The sequence below is a fragment of the Ornithodoros turicata genome, chromosome 5 (genome assembly GCF_037126465.1).
Source record: "Ornithodoros turicata isolate Travis chromosome 5, ASM3712646v1, whole genome shotgun sequence".
NCBI lineage: Eukaryota > Metazoa > Arthropoda > Arachnida > Ixodida > Argasidae > Ornithodoros > Ornithodoros turicata.
In genome coordinates this window covers 79084411-79109745 of record NC_088205.1, presented here as the reverse complement: position 1 = coordinate 79109745, position 25335 = coordinate 79084411, and the positions used below count along the sequence as shown (strand labels likewise).

Below are 25335 nucleotides of genomic sequence, written 5' to 3'. Positions count from 1 at the left end.
TTGAAGCGGGTGACATCACATTATTACTATAAGCTTGGACTTAATAAGCTTCCCTTATCGTATAGTTTTGGTAGAGTTCTTCCAATATGTACTAAAACTCGTTAACAAGGCAAGGAGCTCTGCGAAAATGATACGGTTAAGGTGTAAAAAAAAAAAAAAAAATCAGCAACACGGTGTCATATCCGCTTCAACGAAGCGGATTGACTTATATTTGTGGGAACCATTATCATGACCCCCTTGCGATCTACTTTCGATCTGGGGATCGAAGAACAAAGGAGTGGGTACACAGTGATAAGCACGTGTCATCCATGGTCCCCAAGAGATAGCTGAAGGGAGCGTATGGCACGTCTGCTGCACGTCCACGTGTTGCAGAGGCGAAAGCTATTTTCATATCTGACCCCCGCGATAATAGACAGCTATCATCCCTGTGACCTCATCCTGTGACGTCATCCTATACGGTTGCCTGGCTGTTATCAGCAGCGGTGAATCACTCTCAGTCTGTTCTACGCAGTCAAGTGAAACAAAGCGGTGAACTGTCCTCTTGTGCGGGGTACTGTGGAACAGAGTTTGGCTTCCATAACTTCGGTGACCAGCCCAATGCACGTCTGCGGTTTCAGGTGAGGTCTTCGCGATTGTTACTCAAAAATAAGAGAATATCCGGAAAGATTGCATTTTAGAGTAGTCGGTATTATTCCGGTATTCTGGAAATAGCACTGCGTGCGGTCGAGAAGGAGGCACCCAGCACGTATGGCTCAATGTCGAAGCGAGGGCAGTGTGCCAAGTTTCACCTTGATATTTGGTGGTTAGTTCTAGGGGACGTGTGAGCCTCAGTCAAGACTAGAGATTGCTATGCTGATAGCCGTCGCCAGTGACGCCGTCTATAGGGGAAGGGCAATTGCCCCACCTGAGCCCGCCTGAAGGGGCGACAGAAAGAATCGACTCTGGGAAGACAGAAAAGGGAAAAAAAATCACGAATACACAGAAGGTGCAAATTTCCCACTTGTCCCTCCGAAGGAGAAAAGTATAGACGCCGGCCTGCACCTATGGAGCACGACCGGGACGCTGTGAAGTCTCAATGACACCATGTTTTAGCATTTGCGCGCGATTTTTTTTTTTTTTTTCATCACGAATAACCCCCTCTCCCTTTTTCTCTCTCTTTTACTTGGGGACAAATTGGCACAGGCATGACCACGGTGTACTCGCCTTTGATAGTCAGACCTGATTTTCATATCAGTTGAATTCTGCAGAAGGTGTGTGATACCTGTATCTCCTAGCATATCGAGCTTTTTTGGAAGGATTGTTTTTCTTTTTTTTTTTCCTTGGACTCGTCTAGTCCTTCCGGTGGCTCAGATTTCTAAGGCTTTCATAATGCCCATGTCAGCACATGCATGTATGACGTCAAGAGCAGACGGTTCGTAGATTTTTCACGTGGGCTGAAATGTCAGCAATTGATCATTACAAGGCAAAGGTCCGTTTGTTGTACGAATGATGTGCAGCGAAATTTCAAGGGCTGCCTCACTTTTTATTACTGCAGTTTCTATGGTGTATATTAAAGGGACCATGAAAATATTTTCTTTTTTCATTTGATAGAATAGATGTTTCTGAGCACATAACCGAATCCCTAAGTTCGGCAAGCGGGCGGCTTTCTCATGAGAGAATTTAAAAGAAATTGCGAAGGTAACAAACATGCCAGATGACGCTCCACGGCGGACGGCCGCTGGAGGGTGGTACGCAGAAACTTGACAGGGTGCCTAGCTACGTCACTTATGACGTCAGACATTCCTTTCCGCAAGCAGTGTGCAAAGAGGTCCTCAGCCGATTTTAACCGCGCAAACGGTAGGCTTTAATCGGGGAAAAATGCTCGGTGTAATAGTTTTTCTTTAGGAACAGTTTTAAAAAAAATCGTAGGTCGTCCAGGGAATTTCATAGCCCCCAGGTGAAATGAGTTACAGCGCTTGCCGAAAAAAAAGCGCTAGTGTAATTGAACCTCTGTATGCAGTAAGGAGATAAGTCGAAAAATCTCAAACCGTGCAAAGGGGCCTGATCTGATTGTCCATCCCATTGCATACGTGCAATACGGTCCTAAATTTTCTTTGGCTGGTATATATTGGTATGTAGATGTCAGTGCAGCAAAAAGGGGATAAATCAACTGATAATCTTATGACTAATAATGACTAATCTATAATGACTTATCCCCTTATTGCATGCAGAGGTTCAATTGTGCGTCATACATTCAGCAATAGCAGAACAGCCTTGGTACAGGTTGAGACAAAAGTTTACGGAACACGAGAGTGGCGTACTTTTTCTTCGGTGCGACGCCCTAGCGGCTGGCGGAAGCGGGTGAGTTCACTGTTTCGGAGGGGTGGAAGGGTGCGCTGTTAGCGACACACAGCAGTAGTTCCGGTGTCGCTTGAGTGTGCCTGGAAAGTTTATGCTACCGCTCTGTGTCGCTAACAGCGCACCCTTCCACCCCTCCGAAACAGTGAACTCACCCGCTTCCGCTAGGGCGTTGCACCGAAGAAAAAGTACGCCGCTCCCGTAAACTTTTCTCCCAACCTGTACCTGTACCAAGTGTGGGCTCGCAACATTTCACAAAATAACCTTGCACTGCTTGGCGTAGCTCATTTCCTGCCCTCCTCCTTGATATTTGTTCATGGTGTTTTCGGATTTTGTCCTAGTACACCTCACAAGCTGTAAACAGGTCGCGTTCCGTAGTGATCGCGGCCAGGTTCACGAAAATTCCCCGAGATCAAAGCGACGCGAGCGTGGTCTGTTGGGGCTCAAGCGCAACCACACACGGTACAGTTTCACACGTCAACGGTTTTATTTAAACACAGTGATATTGTAAAATACACAGTGGCAGCCATAGAATGCCTGTCGCCGATAAAACGCGCTGGGCAGAGCGCAAAAAACGTGGTTCGGATCACAGTGTCTTTTATGACGACTCTCCTGACATCACAACCCTGGTGCGACTCTTGTGCATTGACGAGGTTGATCGTGCTGCTGGGCGAAAAAGTGCCAGATCTCTCACACAACTGTCGAGCAACACTGACGGAAAAAAAAACCTACATCTTCCAGTACGAACAGAAAGCTTGGAATGGAACGGTCGGCATCTCTCCGATGCTCGTTGTTTGAACGGGGGTTCATGCTTTTGGCACGCAAACAAAAACGTGTGTATATTTGGGGAGTACACGAAAGGTCTTGAAAAATGAGTTAGCTGCATTGTGCCATGGAAGAAAACAACTATATTAGTAGCATAAATATATTAAGCCATTTTTCCCTCAAAGACGAGAGGATTGAGAGGGAGATGGGGAACATTTTTCAGACACAAAATCATGTTGAAATAAATAGTAACGTGTAACCATTTACATGTGATCATGTCGACGGGAGAAAATGCAATGTATCTGTACATGAGATGCCCTTCGTTTGGGAGTTCCTGCATAGCTGCCCATGTCACGAGATGGGTACTACCTCGATGAGTTTTTTTCGAAATGCAGCACGTAGTACCCTATTTACTCAAAAACACAAGGTGACCCTTTTTAAACATGAGTTGGTAGACGTTTGAACAATGATCACGCAACATCCGATGTCGGACACTGACTGGAACTTGTTTTACAAAAAAATAAGTCGTACAATAAAGCAAGTACGGTAGGACTCGAAAAAAAAAACACACACTGTATTCATCGTGATGCAACGGCCCAACAGAGGAGGTAACAACTATAAACAGATAAAGGAACATGATTTCTTTTGATGTGTTCGTCTACAGCGAAAAAGACTGTTTTGGTAACAGCATCAAAAGCTGGTCGCAACAAAAATGGTGTGCCTAGTATAATATGCACAAAAAACGTTGTAAAGGTACGGCATTAACAACAAGCATAGTGCGTGAGACTCCACAGTGAAAATGCAAGATTTAACTTTTGCAACGTATAGTATGAGCTATGATGTTTGAAGTAATATAATAGCAAAAGTAACCATAATAAAAAACAGTGTTTCATAATTTGTTCGCACAACGGGTACTGTTTTTGACAAAACATAAATCGTGTTCATAAAGTGCCGCATGAGGCTGTGCACTTAAACCACAGAACGCAGAAGAGCAAGCCAACCAACATCTGAGAAAACTCAACAACATTATTCAATGTTCACTATGAGATTCGGACAAAACAAGACAACGCATGCATGTAGTGCACCATGGGACGCAATGGCCAATATTCTTACGACAAATTTTAGAGGGAAATTGCCAGCCTTCGCAATTGTCCACACAAGTTGCAATTTATTTTTGAAATGGTCACATGGTGTGTACCACAGCAGAAGCAAGTGTTCGTCGAGGGTTTTAGTTTTGGAGAGCCAAGTGCTTTGGGACCCCAAACAAACGGCGGCAATATCACTCTGAATCGCCAGAACCTAAACTGCGCTAAATACCGGTAAATAATAAAAACCGGTGCGTTAAATATGTGAGTAATTACCGTAACCTAAGATGTGTGAGACCTGTTCATCGTCGGCTTCAGTAACAACCAACACCACCTGGATACAGAAAGCCTGCTCACACGTCAGTGTGACGTAACAACTAAGAGTCAGCCAATCAGGATCGTGTTTTCAACGGCGGTAGCCAACCACGAACGAGCTTTCAGCAGTCGTTGCCACGGAGACGAACCACCGTCGTCTGCCAGCAGTGATTGAGCGTCCCCGCGTACTAAATGAGAAAACTTGAAAATAAAGCGCAAAGCCGTCCCACATCTTTCTCAAGGCTGATTTTCTGGAAAGCGCGTTGCACATTTTGTCTACAGATTCGGGTCTACGGGTTCCAAATTAGCTGCAATCATTTGCGAGTTCTTGAATTCGCAGAACGGTGAATAGCAATAGCAGACGACATATTCTGACTTTATATATCCACGTAGCGAAGGAGGGAGAGGAGGAAATAAGCGGGCCTTCTGCAACCTAGGTGGCGTTGGCACAACCTTCCGGACCTCTTGAAGTTCTGGTTTTCTCTTAAACGAAGGATAGGCTGGGTGAATAAAATTCGGAACGCAAGGAGGCTCAAAAACGTCGAGAAATGCCATCGGAACCACTCGCTTGCCAAGAACAATGTTCAAATGGGAGACGTTGAGAGGACGTATGTACAAGAATATTACAAGCACCAGGTGTCTCTGTTTTGGCAAAGCTGCACCTGAAGGTGCACTATGTACAAAAATGGAACATGGCACTGGACTTGAAGGGGTGTCTTTCTGATGGGAAGCTTTCAGAGAGGGACAATGAAATGAGCTGGTGTCACAGCACTTGGCACACTTTTCACTGGTCCTCCCCATAGATAAGAGCAGTTATTGCTGCTGTCCAGCAGACATCTTAATATTTTACAGTCAAGTAAGGATGCAGCTCAAGAATCTGCCGTAATTTCCGGGCCAATGCTGAGGCTCTGTCAGACACTCGATGCACTGTGCGCCTATATAATTTACTCTTGAAATGTTATGGAAACACAGTAATGGTACCCATTCCCATTACCGTAGAATGAAGAAGAAGAAAGATGAAAGAAAAAAGAGCGTCATTTGATACAAAACATCACGTATTTATAAGCAGTTAACTTCGCGGTTAATAAAAAGGTATTTTTTGTAAATAAATAAATTAGCGTGGAAGCACGTCTGGGGCATACTTTGCGGAACTGTAATTTTGTATACCGTGGAGCTCAAGTGATCAAAGCGCGAGAGGTCCCAGTCTTTGGCAGGGCAGTGGGAATTGTCATTGCTTCCCACAACGCTCATTTATTGCAAATTCAAATGCCCAGGTACTCCCGCGTCATCGTTACAAATTATTTTGCACCATTCGAATTTTGCAAAAAAATTTAAAAAAATCACAAGATTGAGGGCGCTGCAAAAAATGGCTACCTTGACAGTATTCCACATAACGTGCAGCCACAGAACAGACAAAAAGACCACTGGCCGGAAATCACAGCAGAAACTACCTTCCACAATTTTTCTTTTTAAATTTTTTTTTTCAATTTTTCTTTTTTGCGACCACACCAAGTCCTTTGAGAACGAGTAGCAGTGTGTGTAAAAGATATTATCCGAACAGATGACCTAATCCGTATTCTGCCATCCGGATCCGTTGTACGGATGTACTTAGTACATCTTCGCAAGTACTACGTGCTTCATCCTCCGCCGCCCTTGAGCCACACAGTCGCTGGTCCGACGAGTCGAGATACGCATCAGCATCCGGTGCGGAAGTCGGACACCCGCCGCCTGGCGCACGTGCATCTAAGAGTGAATGCATTCCGTGCAGATGCCGATGCCTCGTGACCTCAGAAGCCCTCTACGAAGCTCCCCGGGAAAAGGCCGGTCTTTCCCGTGCGTTGCAGGGTGCCCTTGTACCAGCCGTCGTCGCGTTTTTTGTGAACGTACACAATGTCTCCCTGCTTGAGCTCCAGCTCGTACTCGCTGTTTGGCGGGTAAGGCACAATGCATCGGAACCTGCATTACGCAAACTGTGTCATTCACCAATCCCAAGTGCACAGACCTCGGTGCTCAATTCAACTGCATTCAAAGGCCCTGGCAATGCACCCCCCTCCATTGCTATTAGAGCCCAAAGTTTTCGGGAAATATATACAGGGTGTGTGCAGAAAAACATGACCCGCATTTTTACATGTAACTCGTTGTCTACTTAGCCGAGGAACTTCCGGTGGCGCACGACGGCGTATTTATGCGTGCGAAAGCTACAAAAAAATCCTGGAAGCCATACTCAGTGTAAAAAAATAACCAGAGCGCGAAAACATGGGCTTCCATGCATTAGAATAGGGCGGTCATGACAGTGCATGGTAGTGCATTTCGGTCTCAGGAGAGTTATGTGCAGGCACCGCTAGGGGTACTACCGATGAGCATCCATGTGGGATATCGTTTCGATTTATGCACCGATAGCTCCCCTAGCGGTACTTGAACACAACTCTCCTACGTCCACCGTGTTGCCCTTTCACATACACCCTGTTGTCCACCATGTTGCCCTATTCTGATGCACGGAAGCCGACGTTTTCGTTGTTCCGTTTATTTTTTAAGCTGAGTATGGCTTCCGCAATTTTTCTGCAGATTTCGCACGCATAAATGCGCCATCGTGCGCCACCGGAAGTTCGTTAGTTAGGTAGGCAACAAGCTATGTGCCTAAATGCGGGTCATGTTTTTCTGCACGCACCCTGTATATTTTTTTCCAAGTACAGGGTGTGTGCAGAAAAACGTGACCCGCATTTAGGCACTTAGCTTGCTGCCTACCCAACTAACTACTACTACCGGTGGCGCACGATGGCGCACTTATGCGTGCGAAATCTGCAGAAAAATCATGGAAGCCATGCTCAACTTTAAAAAAATCAACAGATCAACGAAAACGTCGGCCTCCGTGCATCAGAATAGGGCAACATGATGGACGCAGGAGAGTTGTGCTCAGGTACCGCTAGGGGAGCTATCGGTGTAGAAATCGAAACGATGTCCCACGTGGATGATCACCGGTAGTGCCCGTAGCGGTGCCTGCAGATAACTCTCCTGAGACCGCCATGCACTACCATGTACTGTCATGACCGCCCTGTTCTAATGCATGGAAACCGATGTTTTCGCGCTCTGTTTATTTTTTTTACGCCGAGTATGGCTTCCAGGATTTTGTTTTAGCTTTCGCACGCATAAATGCGCCATCGTACGCCACAGGAAGTTCCTCGGGTAAGTCGACAAGGAGTTACATGTAAAAATGCGGGTTACGTTTTCTGCACACACACTGTAGTACGATAAACTTCTGTAGCAGAACACAAGCTGTGTACACTGTTGTTCTCAGAAATGAAGCCAACATTCTGCGCAAATTTGAATGAGTATCGGGCAGGTGTCTATTCTCTACATTACTTACCTTAATTCTTGGATGACGGCCCTGACCTGCTCATGCACATAAGCTGTATCATTGACCGTATAATTATCTGTATCCGCGGTATCCGTAATCACGAAACATTGACGTCTCAATTAAGATGTACCTTTCACGAACTAAAGGCGCCGGCTGCTTGGGCCTCGTTTTCATGGTATCGTTCCCATCCAGAGAGTTGCTCTTCTTGTGCGATGCCTGTTGACTTCCGAGCACTTCGCTGGGACATGAACCCGACCTGTAACACGAGATAGTGGCGTCGATGATTTCTCTACGGAGTGTAGTTTCCCGCAAATCACCCCGAAAGCACCATTAAGACCCCACACCTTTCTGCAATGGAAAATTAACATCTCCGCGAAGCGGAATTTACAAATCTGCAGGATTCCGTAGGCGAGAAAAAAACAAGCAAAAAAATGCTGCTGCTTTCCGCCAAAATCGCTCACCGACTCGTGCCGCGAGTTTTTCTAGCCTTTCTTAACTTGTCAGTGCGCAAATAAAATTAGACAATTTCTCAGAAGATGTTCCCGATGTTCAATTTCCTTTCGCTGCGGCACATTCCGCCGTGTAGGTGCCGGCGGTATCAGTCGCCTCTGGCACTGCAGTCGCGACTGATCCGGCTTGATCCGCGAAAATGTCGCAGGTTGATTGAAATCCTTACATAACCACGTAACATGTCAAATATTCCGCAGAAAACACACTGTTCTGATGGAAAGAGAAGGTTCCGCGAGACGTGACCCGTTCCGCAAAATTTCGCGGAAAGCTACGGGCTGTCAACGTGATTTTGTCATTCCGAGTGACTGACCCACCTGACGTGAACAACAGCGAGGGATGCGGCGCTTCCCCCTCCCTGCTGAGGCATGGCTGCTGCGTCCACGAAGGTCGGGTTGTCACAGGAGAAGTTAGCCACAGGAGGGGGAGAGCGCGAGCGACGTTTGCTGGTCAGCCGTTTCATGAGGCTCAGCTTATCCTTCTCCCTGCGCTCCTTCTGATGACAAAGGACACTTCGCACGTCGCCTACCTGCATATTGCACAATATCAACGACATATCAACAAAATCAATTTACAAGATGTCACGCCGGAAAAAAATTCAGTCAATTTTTATTTTATTTTTTTTTTCCTGCAGGGCTAGATGCAGCTCCTCAATATCCGTCGTCTGCTCTTGTCACGTATTCCTTCGAATAACAGTCAGACTACGCCACTGTTTTGGGTGAGATTTTGGATACTGTGGTTGGTGGTCCGTGAGGAATAAAACGACGCCATAGTTTCCAAATTGACTGAAACAGATGCGACCGTCCCTTTAAGTGAACCTAAAAGTTGCAAGCAAGCGACCTGTGTTGCGATTAGGGCCCTGTGGTTTTAGGGTAAAACCTGCAAAAACTCGAAAATGAACATGGCAACGTGCAAATTAAGCTACCAATACAGGCACTGAAAGATATATATATTGATCACTGGACGTTGCACACAACGAACACTGCTGTTCCGTATCTTGTGGTAACCTAAAATGCGTGCGGCGTTTTTTTTTTTTATTCTCCGCCCGGAAATGTACTTTTCCACCCGATATCACCTGATTTTACCATTTTTAATTACATTTAAATAAACCGTTTTAAACACTTTTTAGTTAATTTTTAAAAATAAAAACAAATTTTTACTCCCCCTCCCCCAATTTTCAAAAAACGTAAAACCCGAAAACACAGAGCCCTATGTGGGTTTGATGCAACTGATAACAAAAGAGACAGCGGGACTCAAGGACGCCCTCTTTTCTCAACGCCAGAAGCTTCCACTTCCGAAGGGACCACTTCCAGCAAAATGCTTGCATAAGGGGGAGGGGAAAAAAAAGGAAGGGAGCGGTCGTACCTTATCTCCCCGCTGAGCAGTGCCAGACGACGAGGGCGAACACGTGAGCACCGTGGTCGTCTGCAGCCCCTGCGGTGGCGATCGTGTGGGTGTGGTGCAGGAAGAAGAAGGCGGAGCCCAAGTGGAGGCTGCGTACGCCAGCATCCACTGGTTGCCCATGTGAGGAACGCCCGAGGGAGCGGCCGGGGTGGGCCCTCCTCCTACTTCTAGGCTCGGCACGGCACTCACAGCAACTTTCGGTGCCAACACTTGCATCTGAGCACGAGACAATGTGCACAATGATAATTAGAGTCCGATGTTTCCGGGAAATATTTTTTTTCTTTCTAAATTCGGGGGATAAAAATCGGGAAATAAACGTGCTCTCAAAATTCATGCGAATTGGGTTGGAAAAAAACTTACAGTACGCTAAATTCGGGGAGAAATCGGGCTTGGTTACTCAAACTAACTGAACTGGTTCGGTACAAATTGCATTTTTATTATTTTTATTGCATTTTTGCATATCGGTACAAATTGCAAATTGCATTTGCTGCCAAACAAGTAAGTCAGTGCATTCGTACGGACATCCCAGCGAGGGGAATTTGCCGAGTAAAAATCGAGTTTCACCCTAAAGGGCCAACCTTCAGTTCGGGGGTGCAAATTCGGGTAAGAATCGCGTAAAACCCTAAAACTCGAGGCTCTAACGGTAATCGTGCGTAGTTGTGACGTCGATTAACGCTGAGGGAACTCACTGGAGGTTTGTGACCCATGGGGCTTGGCCCTGTAGGGTTCGGAGGCCTTTGAGTAGGTCTCTGCGGGTCGAGCCCCCAATCCACACCACACGGTGGCCTCTGAAACGAATCCATTGGCTGCAATGCATGCGGAAGACCTGGTCCGAAAGGTGCAGTGGAGCGTGGCCTCGGGGACATTGGAGCGGGAATCCGGGACACCGGAACGGCTGCTGCTGCAATGCCTCCTAGGTGGTACTGGCTTCCAGCAGCCCTGGATGTCCCGACAGAACGAGGTCAATTTCGAGGTAAAAAAACCCAGCCTGAGAACTTCTAAATGTGAGTGGGTCCAGCGACTTACTTCGTGGGCTGCACGTAATTCCCCGGGAAGACCCCGGAGAGCCCCGTCCGAAGAGAGGTCCCTTTGAACCACCCGTCTTGGCATTTTTCTGTGACAGTGTACAACTCGTTCTTGCGGAGTTCGAGTTCGTCTTCCTTCTGAGGCTTGTAATTGTACAGTGCCAAGTAACTGAGCGAAGACAACAAATGCGCAATTCAGGCAACGAGCCACTGGCCTCAGTTATGGAGCTATCTCGAGGAAAGACTTGAAAGTATTTAAGACAGCCCAAATATATCACCCTCCCCAGAATGGAATCGATGCACCAAAGATCCTTTATCACTTGTACACACGGGGAGCTTCAGCCATTGTGCACAGGGATAAAAAAAGAAGAGAAAAAGAAAATGATGAGGCACTCAACATGAATGAAACCAACTCAACGTTGTTAGTAGTCGTGTGTTGTGGCCTACAGCACTTCTTTCTTTGTGCCTACTTAGTTAATTTGATAAAATTAATTTGCTAACTTTGAGAATACTGGTTTAAGGGTTGAGGTGCCAAACTGGAAGGCTGAAGGGCGCTTTAGAAACACCCAAGACGGTTTGAATTAGCTACACTTTGTGTAACTTTTTTTTTTCTGCCTAAAAAGAAAGCCAACAAAGCACACACACACACAACTGACAACAATACTCACAGGTTTGGAACAGGAACATGTGTAGTCCCTTGCTGAACAGGTGCCAGAGGCGCTGGGTTTATTTCGGACGCAGGAGCAGTCTGTAAGCTCTGTGTCGTCACGGAGATGTTCTCGTGTTCCCTCCTTCCGCTGTGGCGACGGACGACTCTCGAAGATGACACTCCTTCGGTTGACGTCTGAACACGTGATACAATTCACAATTAACGAAGTTAGCCGATTTTTCAAATGCAATCAAACTATGATGGATGTGAACATGTTTGACGCAGGTGTGTCTGGTTGGGAAGCTAAATAGACGAACAGATAACACCAACCAAAAGATCCACAAAATGTTCCAGATTTCGCCTCCTAGAGTATAAAAGAAGCTGCTCCTGCTCAATTTATTCACCCCCGAAAAAGGGAGCCAAGTCTGCTCCGAAACGTCGGGAAACCCGTTTTGTGGATTTTTTGGTTGGTGTTATCTGTCCGTCTATGTAATCAAACTATGTATTGCGATAGGGGCACACGCAAAAGATAATTTGACAGACATGAAAGACAGAGTGCTTCAATGTGTCATAAGCAGAGCCTAAACTTTTAGGGTTTTACCTGATTCTTCCCCGAATTTGCCCCCCAAATTGAAGGTTCACCCTTTAGGGTGAAACCTGATTTTTACCCGGCAAATTCCCCTCACTGGGATGTCTGTAGGAATGCACCAACTTACTTGTTTGGCAGTAAATGCAGTTAGATCACCGTTTGTACCAAACCGCTACAGTTAATTTGAGTAGCTGAGCCCGATTTCTCCCCGAATTTAGCGTACTGGAAGTTTTCCCACCCGAATTCGCACAAATTTAGTGTGCATGTTTATTTACCCGATTTTTACCCCCCCGAATTTCAAAAAAAAATATTTCCCGAAAACTTCAGGCTCTATGGTAATAAGCTCCAAATTCAAACAAATTCAAAAAACTTGCAATCTATCAAGCCTCCAAAGTAAGCATAGCCTCTTAGTAAATACTCATGGTCTTCTTTGAAGCTCCTTTTTCTCGACTTGCCACCTTGTAGTTTTTGGAGTTTTTTTTAAAGTTTGTGGCGCACCTTTGCACTTGGAGCCGGAATCCTGCTAGGTGATGCCTGAGGCGGTGATGGGGTGTCCGTCCCGCTGTTGCTCAGTATCTCCATAGAATGTCTGTGAGGTGCCTGTGGGGAGCGAGCACCCCCGGACGAGAGGGCAGACAGCGAGTGCCGTTTCTCCCGTGGTGCCTGGCACGCCGGGAGGGGTGGAGAAGAGGACGAGGGGGTCCCTGGGCTAGGGGACGATGATTCGGGGGATGCGGTGCTTGACTGAGATTCTCCTGCTGAAAAAGTCGGAAGACGTCAGCCATGTTGAACACAGACGTGTGAGGAAGCGAGCTGGTGAGAAGCCGGTTTATGAGTACGACCCTGTGTTTTTCGGGTTTTCTGTCTTTTTGAAAATCGGGGGGCGTAAAAATCGGTTTTTATTTCAGGAGCTGTAACACGATAAAATACGGGGTGATATCGGGCACAAAAGGGGCCATTTTGGGATGGAAAATAAAAGTAAAAGAGCCGTTCTCAGATTTTAGATTGACGTAAGATGCGGAACAGCTGTGTTGAATGTCGAATGCATAGTGTTTTCCAGTGCCTGTATTGGTGGCTGAACTGGTACTTTGCAACGTTCGTCCCCAGTTTTTTTTTCTTCTGGGTTTACACCCTAAAACACGGGCCCTATCTGTGAGACTCCTTGTGTGCTCATCTACCTCCGCCGAGGCCTTCTCAACGTAAGGAACATTTTTCGAGGACCTTTTAAGGCTCAGCCGTCATTTTGCCTGGGATGTAAGACACTGTTTATGATCGGGGCTTCAATGTTCCACAAAAATATTTATAAGCCACAGGTGACACACACAAGAGAATACATATGAGAGAATACGTAGGGACTGCACGATAGTAATCATAGGATAGAAATTCAATAAGTATTTAAAGACATTTAAACATTTATTTCATTGAAAAACAAGCTTTCAGACGGGCTCCGTCTGAAGGCTTGTTTTTCAGTGAAATAAATGTTTCAATCTCTTTAAATACTTATTTTATTCACTTGCGAATGCTAGACTTCTCCCATTTTGTGTGTGATAGAAATTCAATTCAATTTAATTTTATTTCATCTTTACAATGTGGAGATGAAAAAAAAAAACTGTGGGACAGATTGAAAGAAAGGAAGGCTGATGAATACAACAGATGGATACAACATAACAGGGTGCCGTCGTTCATTTCTCTCACTTGTGCTTCTCCTCTCAATTCCTGTTGTAATGAGTTCTAACTCCTGTTGCCTTGAAACTGCAGTTCTGACTCCGTAAAACTGTATAAGTACCGTATACGGAACACCAGCAGCTCTACGAGAATAAGAAAATAATGCCAGAATCGAGGGTTTTCAAGGACCCTGGAAAATTCCGGGGATTTTTCAGGCCTCGAAAAACAGTGTTCCCAAATTCCAGGGTATTCAAGGGGCTTCAAAGGACCAGTGGGAACCAAGATCAGTGTCTCCCGCGTGCATTCAGCATTTGCAGTGTTAGACCTTACCTGATGGGGTATTGACTGGTGCTGGTGGCGCATTTCCGCTGGTTTCGGCGCTGGGCGTGGGTGGAGCAATACGGGAGGGCCCCACTTGAGCACTGCGAAGAAGTTCCTGCTATCAGCATTAGGAAGCCAATGTTTCCAATGCGCACAACCTGAAAGCGCTTTAAGTTTTGCTGGAAATGCTAGCCACCTGCTCTAGAGAAAACCGCAACATTTAATGTAACCCTTCCCAGACTTTTTACTTGTGTGGAAGCAAAGCCACGTGCATTCGTACACACAACGGTATGGATAGAACGGCACATATTTTTAGCAATAACCACGTACTTTGTTGAAAGTTTCATAAGTGCCTTTCCAGCAGCATTCATCTGAAAAGAAAGCGAAAAAGGTGGCATTTAACAACTCCGCATTGGAGTACCACAAAAAACACGAAGAAAACAAATATGCTAAGTCTTGATCTTGTTTTTGTTAACAGGCTTAGCATTCTGTCTGTACAACTTACTGCTGGTAACAAAGTCCTGCAAAATGCGGGTTTGATGATGCCAACGCATCAATTAATCGGGTCAGTATTACGTACATATAAACGTTGCCACCAAAACGAACTGACCTCCACGAATGAGATGGGAAAGATGCCGATCCTGTCGTTGAGTTTTCCCTCCGCCCAGTTTTCGTCCACCCTCCTTATCACCGTAATGACATCGCCCTGCAAGAACCTCGTCTTATCATGTCGTCTACCGTATTTAAATTTTTCCAACCACAACTCATGAACAAGCAAAGACTTGACAGTCACTTCCAAATGAATAATTTCAAACAAACAAAAATGTGGGGGACTTAGGAAAGGGGGGCATCATGGCATCCCCTTTCTTTATTAAAAGGCTAACAGAACTGAGACACTGTAAAACCACCTATAATTTCTAGAGCTGCGCGAATATTCAAAATTTTGAGTATGAAACGAATATCTAACGCTATTCGAAACGTATTTTCAGTATTCAAAATTTTCGAATATTTACAGTGCCGAAGCGAGGTATCGCCATTCTGCAAGTGGGCTTCGCCTTATTACATCCAAGAGTTAGGTGAAGCCCACTTCACGTCAGTGCCATTGTTGTTTTGGTGTACACCTCTACTCTGCAAGTCGGCTTCACCTCATTAGACTAGAGTGTTAGGTGAAGCCCGCTTTACACTGCTCACGGTCAACACTGTGCTCTGGGCACTGCAGGTTCCGGTAAATGTACTCCCGACTTTCAGAGATATATTCGGTAACAGAAATATGTGCAGTTTCTAAAAAAAAGTACAGGAAATTCACTATGTAAAAATAGAAATGAGGAGATGCACACAAAGCAGGCTCCATGGAACATTGATTGATTGATTATGTGTTTAATAGCACAAAGGCAACAAAGGCCATGGAACATGTTGGCTAACTCTCCATGCAGTTCATCCCACTAATACAGTCTACCATACACAACATAGAGGGACCCTTCTCTCAAGATATGTTACGCTCGGTGAAAAGGCCCCCAAGTTTGGAGCAGAACATAATCTAATGAGCACAACACCACAAAATATTTCACCATGAGGTATTCGAAATTATTTGAATTCGATTCGTCGTCTGAAGAAATTATTCGGATTCGATGGCTTGCACACTTCATGATAAGCACGAGATCGCCCGTACTGCATTTAATAAAATCAGCATTGCGTACGCCCGTACTGCAAATTAGCTCAAATGCTTACCAGCAACCTGTAGCACCGAATCTGAAAACGAAGTTTGTAATTGCGGCACGGTTTTCAAAGCGTCAATTCGGGACTGAAAGTTCTGTGCGTTCATTAAACCCGCAAATATCTCAATTTGCAAAATTCGCTAATAGATGTTAGTTGCAGAGATTTACAGTGTTCATTTTTCACGAACAATCAAAGATCTATCGGTCACTTCCAAATGAAAAACTTCAACAAACGTAAATGCGGTGGAACTACGGTATCTCTCGTCTTTGTAAAAGAATGTAAAAATGAAGCAGACAGCACGAAAGAAGAACGTTCCGAGCACCTTGAGAAAGGCGAGGCAGTCCTTCTCGTCGTTGTCGCCACCGCCACCAGGGTTTCCTCCTCCCAGACGGAAATCGTACAGAGCCTTGCACTGAGGAACGTGGGAGGGCAAGGGCACTACAACCTGAACGTAGCTCGCGGGCACAAAGCCCTGCTTCCCTCCTAGCTCGCCGTGGAACCAATTCTGGTCGATTCGCTTCCTCAGCACGATCACTTCCCCCTTGCGGAACGTCAAGTCCCTGCGCAAAACGAATTTTCGGACGGGAAAAAGCTTTAGAAAATCGTTTGGACGATCGTTTGCGCGAGCGGACTAATAATTACCCGGGGTCCTTTGCCTCGTAAGCGTAGAGCGCCTTCGCGCACGGCAGCGGAGGTGCCAGCTGCTTTACGAGGGTGCGCACTCCCATCAGGGTTTGATCCCCGGCAGGAGACGGCTGGGCAGTGTTGGTCGCGGGGGGAGCCTGCGGAGAGGAGGGTTGCCTCACCCCTCCGCTCCCCGGTGATCGGCCCCCTCCTCCTAGTCGCGGGTTGTTTTTTATGCCCTCTAAGAGGCGGATGAGCAGAATGTTCAGCGGTAGGTCCTCTACGCGACAGTCCACCTGCAATATAGGAAACAAACGATCGCGGATGAGTCTCACAAAAATTGTTGAATGGTTGTTTTACGAGGGGAGGTGTTTCGCAGAGGGATATGCAAATTGTATCTTTTAAAACCAAGCGATTTGTGGCAGTACTTTCGCTTTTGGTTGCGTTTTGTAGTCTTCTTTCACAAGAACATTGTTTCGACAACAACAACAGTTTCAATGGAACAAACGGTATGCTTTTGTGCACGCTGCTAGATGAACAGTTTCTCTTTACAGTTTATTTTTTACACTCTCCTTTTCTCTCTCTCTCTCTCTCTTTCCTTTGCCCAATTTTCTACTCCTCCTCCTCCCTCTTGGTCTCACTCGCTCCGCTTGTGTTTTTCATGACAAAAACCAGCAAACCTGAGTACATCTATCAAAGTGTCTGTATATTTCCAGCGAAGTAAATTGAACAAATAAGTAAGCTGACCTGCTGGTTAAGTGATGCCAATTCTCAATGCCGTTAAAATGAGTACTCACAAGAATGCGACATTCCGGGCACCGCAGCTCCTTGTGCGAGTTTACGATTTCATCGAGGCATCGTTTGCAGAAAGTGTGCTGGCAAGGCAGCACCTTGCTGGTGCTGTCCAGCTGCTCCAGACATACTGAACATTCCAGGAGGTCTGTCAAGAATGCCTCATCCATTGCACACTGCTTTCTTCAGCACTTCATGATGGTGACATCTGTGGTGAAACATGGTAAACATGACTGGTAAGTTGAAGAGGACTATATACTTGCGTGTCATTTTATCGTAGACCCGGAACGCTCACCACGATAGCGTTAATAATACAAAAACGACTGTGGCGGGGAAACAATAAATATCGCCCGAATGACAGATGCGCTATTTATGGAGACACGCTAACCAATGCATACACTGCGAGATTTCTCATCTGGGCCCGAACACACTTTCGGTACTGATGACAATCATTGCAATTATACGTAAGGTTTTGAGAAGAAAATTGTTTTTCTTTAGATAAACAATCTTTCCATTTCGATTGGCGATTAGGTTATTTGCGGGCTTCCCCTACGAATGTAGACGAGGAACAACAACAAGAGGTTTGTAGTTTATTTGCTATGTCAAATTAATCGATGTTGTACATGATGAAATGTTCTCTACGAAGCTCTTGAAATATACCGATAGAATGCTAGCTCAACGCTGGCCCTCTTATGTAATGTGAGCACACTGTAATTTTAGAAGGAAGAGCACACCATCAGTGCTTCCACAGCTCAGAACCGTGCGTAACATCACACAGACTTTGGTTTGCTCGTTGTTTATTGCGAATTTGTACAGATTCTCCCGATCACAGGAGTATGAGGTAGGCCTATCCAATACCGCAGGTGCAATCAATGGAATCAACAAAGCAACACTACAAATATACTTGATCTATCAGACACAATAAGACTGTATCGTACGAATTTAATTGAAAATGCACTCACAAGTTCACGCACGAATGTAATTATGTAAACAATCTCACCATTCAAAACATCCGTGCTGTCCATCCGTCAGAATAGCATCTATCTCCATCTCTAGCATGCTGATCTTCGAGCTGAGGCGATGTCAAAACGGTGTGCGCTGTCAGGATGACTACTTTCCCATCTTCTGTAATCTTATCTTCCCCGTTACATCGAGCGAGATAGATAGCAAGCCAAAACCGACAACAACACAGACGGTAGAGCGGAATCCGAAAATTCCATCTCGCCCCAACAACGGAAGTGTAGCGATTTCCGTTTTAGAGAGATTCTGCGGAGGTATGCAAATATCATTCTTCAGAAACGATGCCAGTATTATTTTTTACGTGTCACTTTTATAAATCATTGTTGATCTAATCTAGCGGATGTGGGCATAACACCGACTCTGATTTCCGCCCCCTGCAAATCATGGCGACTGTGCGATGTTTCGTTCAATGACCATGTTGGGGTTGTGGGGATTTTTATAGTGGAAGCTTTAATTTTTAGCTTGATATTATGGAACGCAGAAGACGTGACGCGAAGTCATATTCAGCGCGATGGACCGACACGTGAAGTTCTCAAGCTAACATGTAAGACGTTTAATCGAAAAACTCTGGGATGTGTAGCAGCTTTCCACTTCGCAAGGAAGTCACGACCTGTTAATAAATTTGCAGATTTTTTTTTTTTTAATTGGTTCACAGACATGTATGTTTGAAACACGATTTCATATGGGACATAAACTGTTCTAAATGACACTGTCCCTTCGACCTGCAGATGAATCGGTGACTTGGTTGCCCTCGACAACGCACCGATTTTCACTCTGGTGTGAATTACGGAATCTAAACTGAGAATGAAACAATTAAATACTGTTGCGAATCGGCAGTACATCGCAGTGAGCTTGCAGTCGCTGCTTCACGGTTACCGCGTAACGAGCTGGACTAAATTCATTCGGGAAACTTTCTCCTCTGAGTAGACGAATAATAAGGGTCAGCGGTCTGCCCGCACAGCTGTGTGTGTGTGTGCGTGCGTGACACTTGTTCGTTTGGTTTCTTTGCGTGAGGTAGGCGTGAGCAGACGCGGTTCGCGCAGGACAACTGGCAGCATAATAAGGAAGGAAATTTCAGAAAATATATCGAAAGATAAAACCGTGTAGAATGTGTGTGTTTGAATTTTAGCAGTGAAGGTCAAGACGGGAATGTCGGTCAAACGCTGTGTGTCTTCTAACGTTTGGAAGTATGGTTAGAAATCAGCTTTTGCTGTGTTGACAAAGTTACTTAGGGAATAATGCCATTTATTTTCTCAGTGATCTAACGATGAGCTGGCTCCGGGCGAGTCTTCGACGCAACCGCACTCCCATCCTCCGCAATGTGGCACCCGAGACGGTATTGGAGGCATTCCGCATGCACTGGCTGCGAACCCAGCAGCTCATGGAGAAGTCCAGGTTAATTGTTTCCCTTTTTGTCATTGCAAATATTGATTGGAGAACTTTAGCTAAAAAGAAATAAAATAAGCCCAACTTATTTGCACCATTATTAAAATAAGCACCTAACTTGCTTACGAGCTAAAACATATCTCAGCATTACAGCAATTGGCACATAGCCAATGTCTTACAATGTCTGTTTGTTCCAACAGTCTGTCGGGGACAAAGCCGACAGCAGACGACATCACGGGCGTTCTCAATCATCTCGACCAGATGGTGAATTTTCTCGTAGAAGAAGCAACTACAAGTAGGAATTCAACAACTACCGATGGCCAGTGTTCCGCCGATGCCCCAAACGACGCTTCGTCGGACCAGGCTCCCTTGGAGTTGGGGCCCATTGTGGACTTCCTGCTTGCAGAGGGTGTCCTGGACAAACTGTTTCAATGGTCGTTACAGGCTGGAGAGTTCCTTCCTGTCCTCAAACAAGAGCAGCTCAGAGTATACGAGGTGAATAGAACTTGTTTCGATAAGACTAGAGGTTTCCTTTCACTACATACAGGGTGGTCCACCAACCATGATAGAAATTCATGGTAAAAAACGTAGGCCCCGGAGAGACATGTGGTCGAAGGATTTTTTTCTGCCAATAACTTTTGCCACATATTGGTAACATTTTTATTTCGTTTCAATTGACGGAAAGTTAATTTCTTGAATTTAACTTCGAAATTTCTCAGTCCGTGTCAGTGTAACCTCCTTTCTTCGCAGTTTTGCGCTCAAACTACGAGCCGTCAAAAAAGGGGCGGAGCCAAGGGCTCATTTCCACGGATTTTCGGCAAATTTATTTCGGCAATTGCCATTGCATTACGAGTGGGATTATGGGCTATACTTAGGGCCTGACTTTTTCGGGTTTTATTTTTGGCCAAATTCGGGGGGTAAATATCGGGTGATATTTTTCATTTGAAAATTCATGTGTATTCGGGTTAAATCCCGTTACGGCATATTCTGTCATCAGGAATTCGGGTGTATTCGGGTGATTTTTTTTTGTTTAATAAAAATTTGTCTTAACGTGGAACTAATGTTTAGCAATGTTATCAAACTTTATTTTAATGCACGCTTATGAGTGTGCCACGCGACCCGGATGTTTTCGGGTAGATTCGGGTTAAACCCGAATTTTACAGATTTCGTTCGGGGTGTAAATATCGGGCAGATACGGGTTTAACCCTAAGAAGTCAGGCCCTAGCTATACTGAGTAAAATGACCACGGGGAACCCATTTCCGCAAAGAAAACGTTAGGTTGCCTTGAGAAATTTCGAAGTTCAATTCAAGAAATTAACTTTCTGTCAATTGAAACGTAATAAAAATGTTATTAATATGTGGCAAAAGTTATTGGCCGAAAAAAAATCCCTTGACCACATGTCTCTCTGGGGCCTACGTTTTTTACTATGAATTTCTATAATGGTTGGTGGACCACCCTGTATAATCTTACTCACAAAATTGTACAGGTGCTCGTGAGCCATTCCCAGCACGAGCTGCTCCTGCAGCACGGGTTCCTGCGGCCGCTGCTGCACCTGCTGGGCTCCTGCGGTGAGTGCGGAAGTCCCGTGGAGGTGGAGAAACGTCTGGTAGTGTTGCTCAACACACTGTGTGTGTCGCTCTCCCAACACCCACACCTGCTCCAACTATTTTTCACTACGGGCACACACCAGCCTGCCAGGTAAAAAAAAAAAATATATATATACTGTCATGCAGCTCTGCTCTTGATAGATTGATGAATGTATTTCGAGGTTCCCAAATTTATTGTGCACTCCTTCACTGGAACATGCCATGGTTTTCGTTGGAGAACATGACTGACAAAGCGGCGCTTCAACATGTCTGTCATGTTCTAATTTTCGTTGTGTTTTTATATAAGAACTTGAGTTTTTAGACTTGTGGAACTGTAATCTCCGTATTATTTTCAATCCAATGTAATCCATTCATGTTCTCCCAACTATCCCACATGATGATGTTAGCGCAATACAGTATTTCGTTAGAAATTTGAGTGTAAAAATTTTGAATCCGAATTCAATACTTTCTTTCATGGTATATTGCTAGAAAAACGGTTAAATTATCTGTCATTACATGTGTTCTTAAAAGCATGACTGATGTAACCTTTTATATCCTACTTGACTGCATTATGGGAGCACAGTTGCAAAGTAAAGTTAATTATTACTTACTGTATTAGACAATTTTGTCATAACTGCATCTTTTTATTTATTTCCTTGTCGCCTGCCAGTAACGCGATTGTATCATTTTTAGAAAAATTTTTTTTAGGGTTGTAAATGTTAAATCGATGATACATCTAATCTTTCAGTTTTTCTTTTCTTCAGCAAGGAATCAAGGTTCTGCTGTGCACACACAGACAACTAACACAGAATAACCTTGGAGTCAAAATTTATTTGTACTTATATTTTTTTTAATCATATAATGCAATAATACGCAGCTTTCTATGCGCGCAAATATCTTCCTTGTGAATGAATCGAGCAGGCTTCAGCTGAGCAGTGGCATATCCTTTCAGTAGTTTCTCCAAAGTGCACTCTGAAGGAGAGCCTCAGGACACATGCCCGTGCAACCTAAAAGGGTGGTAAGGCGCATTGGAAACATCTCTTTGTATGCGTCTGCCATGATGAGCACAATCACTGACCCTAACTATACCTGTATTTAGCTGTGATTGGGATATGTCCTGATTCTCAAGTGTGTGGTCTATGTACTGGGTATATGTCCCTGTAGTTGTAACATGTCTAACCTATATACAACTTAGTTGTCCAGTTGAGGTGTACTGTGTAAGTGTACGTTTAATGCAAGCGCGGGTTGTACGCAGTGTTCTTAATTTATTTAATGGGAAGTTCTCGCATTGAATCTCTTCTGCTTTTTGTACGTAATTTCGTTTTCTGTTGATAGGTGATGTTGTATATCATTTTAATGATTATAGCTCGTAGCCATTGTTATTTCTGATAGCTTCGTAGTGGCTTGTCTAAAAAAGAATGTTTATGCTTTGAAACTTTTTATTGCCATTTCATGGTGTTCCGTGGATTCCAGATCTTTAACGAACACAGTGTTGGGAGCTGATGAGTATGAAATGGGACAGGGTTGTTGCACCTAGGATAGTCACATAGAAAAATGTTAGCCACAACAGCCACTAAGGTTTTCCCGGCGATTTTAATCCAAGTGCCAGCTAAATTAATCCATGCCCCATAAAGTTTGCATGGCATGTGGATTAATTTAGCTGGCACTTGGATTAAAATCGCCGGGAAAACCTGTAGTTCTGGACAAATTGAAAAGTGCAGGTAATCTTGAAATCAATTTTGTCCCACAGGTGAAGGAGTATTCACCAGTTGTCTTTTCTGCAACACTTGCATGCCTCTGCGAAAGAAATCCTACTCATGTCATGCAAGAGTTAGTTTTGAGAATCGGCTTAGAATCAGCTTGACTTGAATTTAGACCCAACAAGCACTTGTTTTCATGTATGAAATTATGCTTCCTCCTAACCCAGTAACAGCCCGAATGCATTGGTAGCGACAAAACCCCAGCCTGAAGTAGCAACTGGCTTTTATCCGCACTGAATTATAGAGGAGTGTTAACACGTAACACATGCTTGATGTGCAGGCTATATATTTCTTTGAGTTTCTTCTGCAGGTTCCTGATATTCTCGCTGTTGATCCCGTTTGTTCATCGAGAGGGCAGCATAGGTCAGCAGGCACGTGATGCCCTGCTTCTCTGTATGGCACTTTCTCGCAAGAACCAAAGCGTTGGCCTTTACATTGCGGAACACTCAAACTTTTGTCCAGTGAGTCCGTCGAATCATTCTCTTGCCAGTAAAACATCTCAAACAGCAAGCGTGCGACAGTCACCTGCCAGCATGTGTGGTTGACGGATAAAACACTACATTTGCTCCTGTTCAAATTCCGAGCCTCTCTTAAATGAAACTAGCATTGTGGGCTGTTATTCAACTTGCTTAGGAAGAGTGGTGGTTTAATCGTCTTACATTCAGATCACCCAAAACAATGTGGGTCGCCGGTCCTCGGCAATTTCTCCGAAGGAAATGAGTTTTTGCCAGGTGGAGCTGGGGAGATAGCTGTGGCTTGTGGGAGACTTTGTAAAATAAATAATTTCAATTTGAATTAATTTGAATTTGTGTTTGTCCCCTCTATGTTGTTCCAGCCTTAGAACATAGTTCTCCCATGTTCAACATTTGCCGCTTGCGTCGATCCCTGTCGTATGAATGTGTGTATGAGTGTGCAAAAATGTAAGAGTGAAAGGAGGATGAGTGAGAGGGAGTGACTGGTTTGTCCCTTCAGATGACGCACCCTGGAAGTCGCCGAGAATGCTTGTTAGCTTAACTCATTTGGTAAAGCCCTGGACCGGTAATCCAGAAGATGTGGGTTCGAGTCGTACAGCTGGCTAACCTTTTCAGTGACTTTCATCTTTCATCGTTGGATTTGAATGCTAGTGCTGTGTTATCCATCTGTGCTTGTGAATTCTCTTCCATTCGTTACCATATTCGAGTATATAACCAATACGATCCACATGTGCTTTCTTCGCTAGTGTTCCCTCATTGTGCTGCATCATGCCTCGTGCAGGTCTTGGCCACTGGCCTGAGTGGCCTGTACTCCGTGCTACCACGTAAATTGCCCATTATGGCCGAGGATTGGCACAAGTTGACTCCTGAAGACATTCAGGAACTTCCGGAGCTGGCGATGTTTCTGAACTCGCTGGAATTCTGCAACGCTGTCATTCAGGTTTGTACTGTTCACTTTGGTACGTACTTAACTGTAACTGTTAGAGCTGGTCCACTAACTCCACACACCATCTGGAACAAAACAGAGCAATAGAGCATGGAAAACCCGCTTCTAAAGCTGATTGAAACGTTCATGGACCATTATAGTTTTGCTGAATTAGGACAGGGATAAATAGAAAATTCCAGCTGTACCAGATGGAGCACTTGTTGATGGACTGACTTTAATTTGAAGAACAGAGCATAGGAATGTGGAAACTGAAAACCGAAAGTTGCTTAAGCTTAGCTGAACTATCACTCAACTACTCTGATCACAGTGTCTAAAAGATTGGTTTATTGGTCACATTACCCAAGTTCGAATTAGAGAAAAGGTGGGAAAACTGTGTTGTTCAAGGTAACTTATTTGTTGTAGTAATCTTGATAAGCTGATAACCTATTGTAATTTCAGCTTAAGATGCCAATCAGCTTTGGTGAATGCATGCGTAGTGCTTAGTATCCTTCAGTGCTTGCATTCATGGCTGAATTTGCACTCTGAAAACTTCGTTTTTTGGGGGTGGGGTGGGTGGGTGCGGTACCCCAACTGACGATGGAGCTTTCGGGTTTCCTGAATTGGGGTGTCACATCATTTGCGAATGCAAGACATTCAGTTAAACCCTTTCCACATACTGCTAAAGAAACAAACAAAAAAAAGCCCTCCACCCTTTATTTTCCTTCAACAGGTGTCACACCCAACAGTGCAGGAGCAGCTTCTCGAGTACATCTACCAGGGTTTTCTGGTTCCGGTTCTGGGCCCAGCCTTGCACCAGGTGAGAGGCTAGCGCACCTCTCTCTGCTGCCTTCTTTTGTCTGTCGTCGTGACTTTGTTCGAATTATGTGTTCTTGTTCAGTTTGTCCTTTGCTTCGTCCAACTTCTCAAGCCTTCCCTTGTTGAACTGGGCACGACAATCGGGACATATTGTGCACTTGCATGTACTGCACTGTAGCCACACCATGTGTGATGTTCATAGAGATTTGCTTCGGGCGT

The 25335-nt window shown here is 44.9% G+C and overlaps 2 protein-coding genes across 9 annotated transcripts in view; one reads left to right on the top strand and one right to left on the bottom strand.

The window, feature by feature from the left end:
* Positions 1 to 513: 513 nt before the first annotated feature.
* LOC135394894 (FHF complex subunit HOOK-interacting protein 1B-like) overlaps positions 514 to 25335 on the top strand; it is a 36344-nt gene continuing 11522 nt past the window's right edge. The window contains exons 1-9 of one of the 7 annotated variants that reach the window (XM_064625943.1): positions 514 to 617; positions 17225 to 17385; positions 19427 to 19564; positions 19756 to 20050; positions 21043 to 21254; positions 22095 to 22160; positions 23213 to 23363; positions 24157 to 24315; positions 25031 to 25117. In XM_064625943.1, the coding sequence (XP_064482013.1) occupies positions 17345 to 17385; positions 19427 to 19564; positions 19756 to 20050; positions 21043 to 21254; positions 22095 to 22160; positions 23213 to 23363; positions 24157 to 24315; positions 25031 to 25117 (1149 nt within the window). In that variant the 5' untranslated portion in view covers positions 514 to 617; positions 17225 to 17344. Of the gene's footprint in view, positions 618 to 17224; positions 17386 to 18347; positions 18424 to 18550; positions 18714 to 19426; positions 19565 to 19755; positions 20051 to 21042; positions 21255 to 22094; positions 22161 to 23212; positions 23364 to 24156; positions 24316 to 25030; positions 25118 to 25335 lie in introns of those variants that run through there. The other 6 variants (XM_064625940.1, XM_064625941.1, XM_064625942.1 and 3 more) reach the window with 6 other exon arrangements.
* On the bottom strand, positions 2807 to 18392 carry LOC135394896 (E3 ubiquitin-protein ligase SH3RF3-like). Of its 2 annotated transcripts, none has more exons than XM_064625948.1 (15): positions 18150 to 18392; positions 17155 to 17357; positions 16376 to 16653; positions 16056 to 16293; positions 14628 to 14723; positions 14348 to 14388; positions 14027 to 14118; positions 12530 to 12789; positions 11462 to 11637; positions 10795 to 10962; positions 10458 to 10707; positions 9730 to 9984; positions 8682 to 8893; positions 7988 to 8113; positions 2807 to 6458 (listed from the first exon to the last, which is right to left on the bottom strand). In XM_064625948.1, the coding sequence occupies exons 2-15, from the start codon at positions 17317 to 17319 to the stop codon at positions 6290 to 6292; spliced, it is 2526 nt and encodes an 841-aa protein (XP_064482018.1). In that variant the 5' UTR covers positions 17320 to 17357; positions 18150 to 18392; the 3' UTR covers positions 2807 to 6289. The 2 variants fall into 2 exon arrangements, with proteins under 2 accessions (XP_064482018.1, XP_064482019.1); XM_064625949.1 differs by having other exon boundaries at positions 12530 to 12786.

What these genes read in the sequence shown, in the direction of transcription:
- LOC135394896 (XM_064625948.1), bottom strand. Translation starts at nt 17,319, where the DNA reads ATGGATGAGGCATTCTTGACAGACCTCCTGGAATGTTCAGTATGTCTG. An exon ending in ACTGCCTCGCCTTTCTCAAG is followed by an intron (nt 14,724 to 16,055) that starts GTGCTCGGAACG and finishes AGGTTCTTGCAG; the next exon opens with GGCGATGTCATTACGGTGAT. An exon ending in TTCCGGCTCCAAGTGCAAAG is followed by an intron (nt 11,638 to 12,529) that starts GTGCGCCACAAA and finishes TCACGTGTTCAG; the next exon opens with ACGTCAACCGAAGGAGTGTC.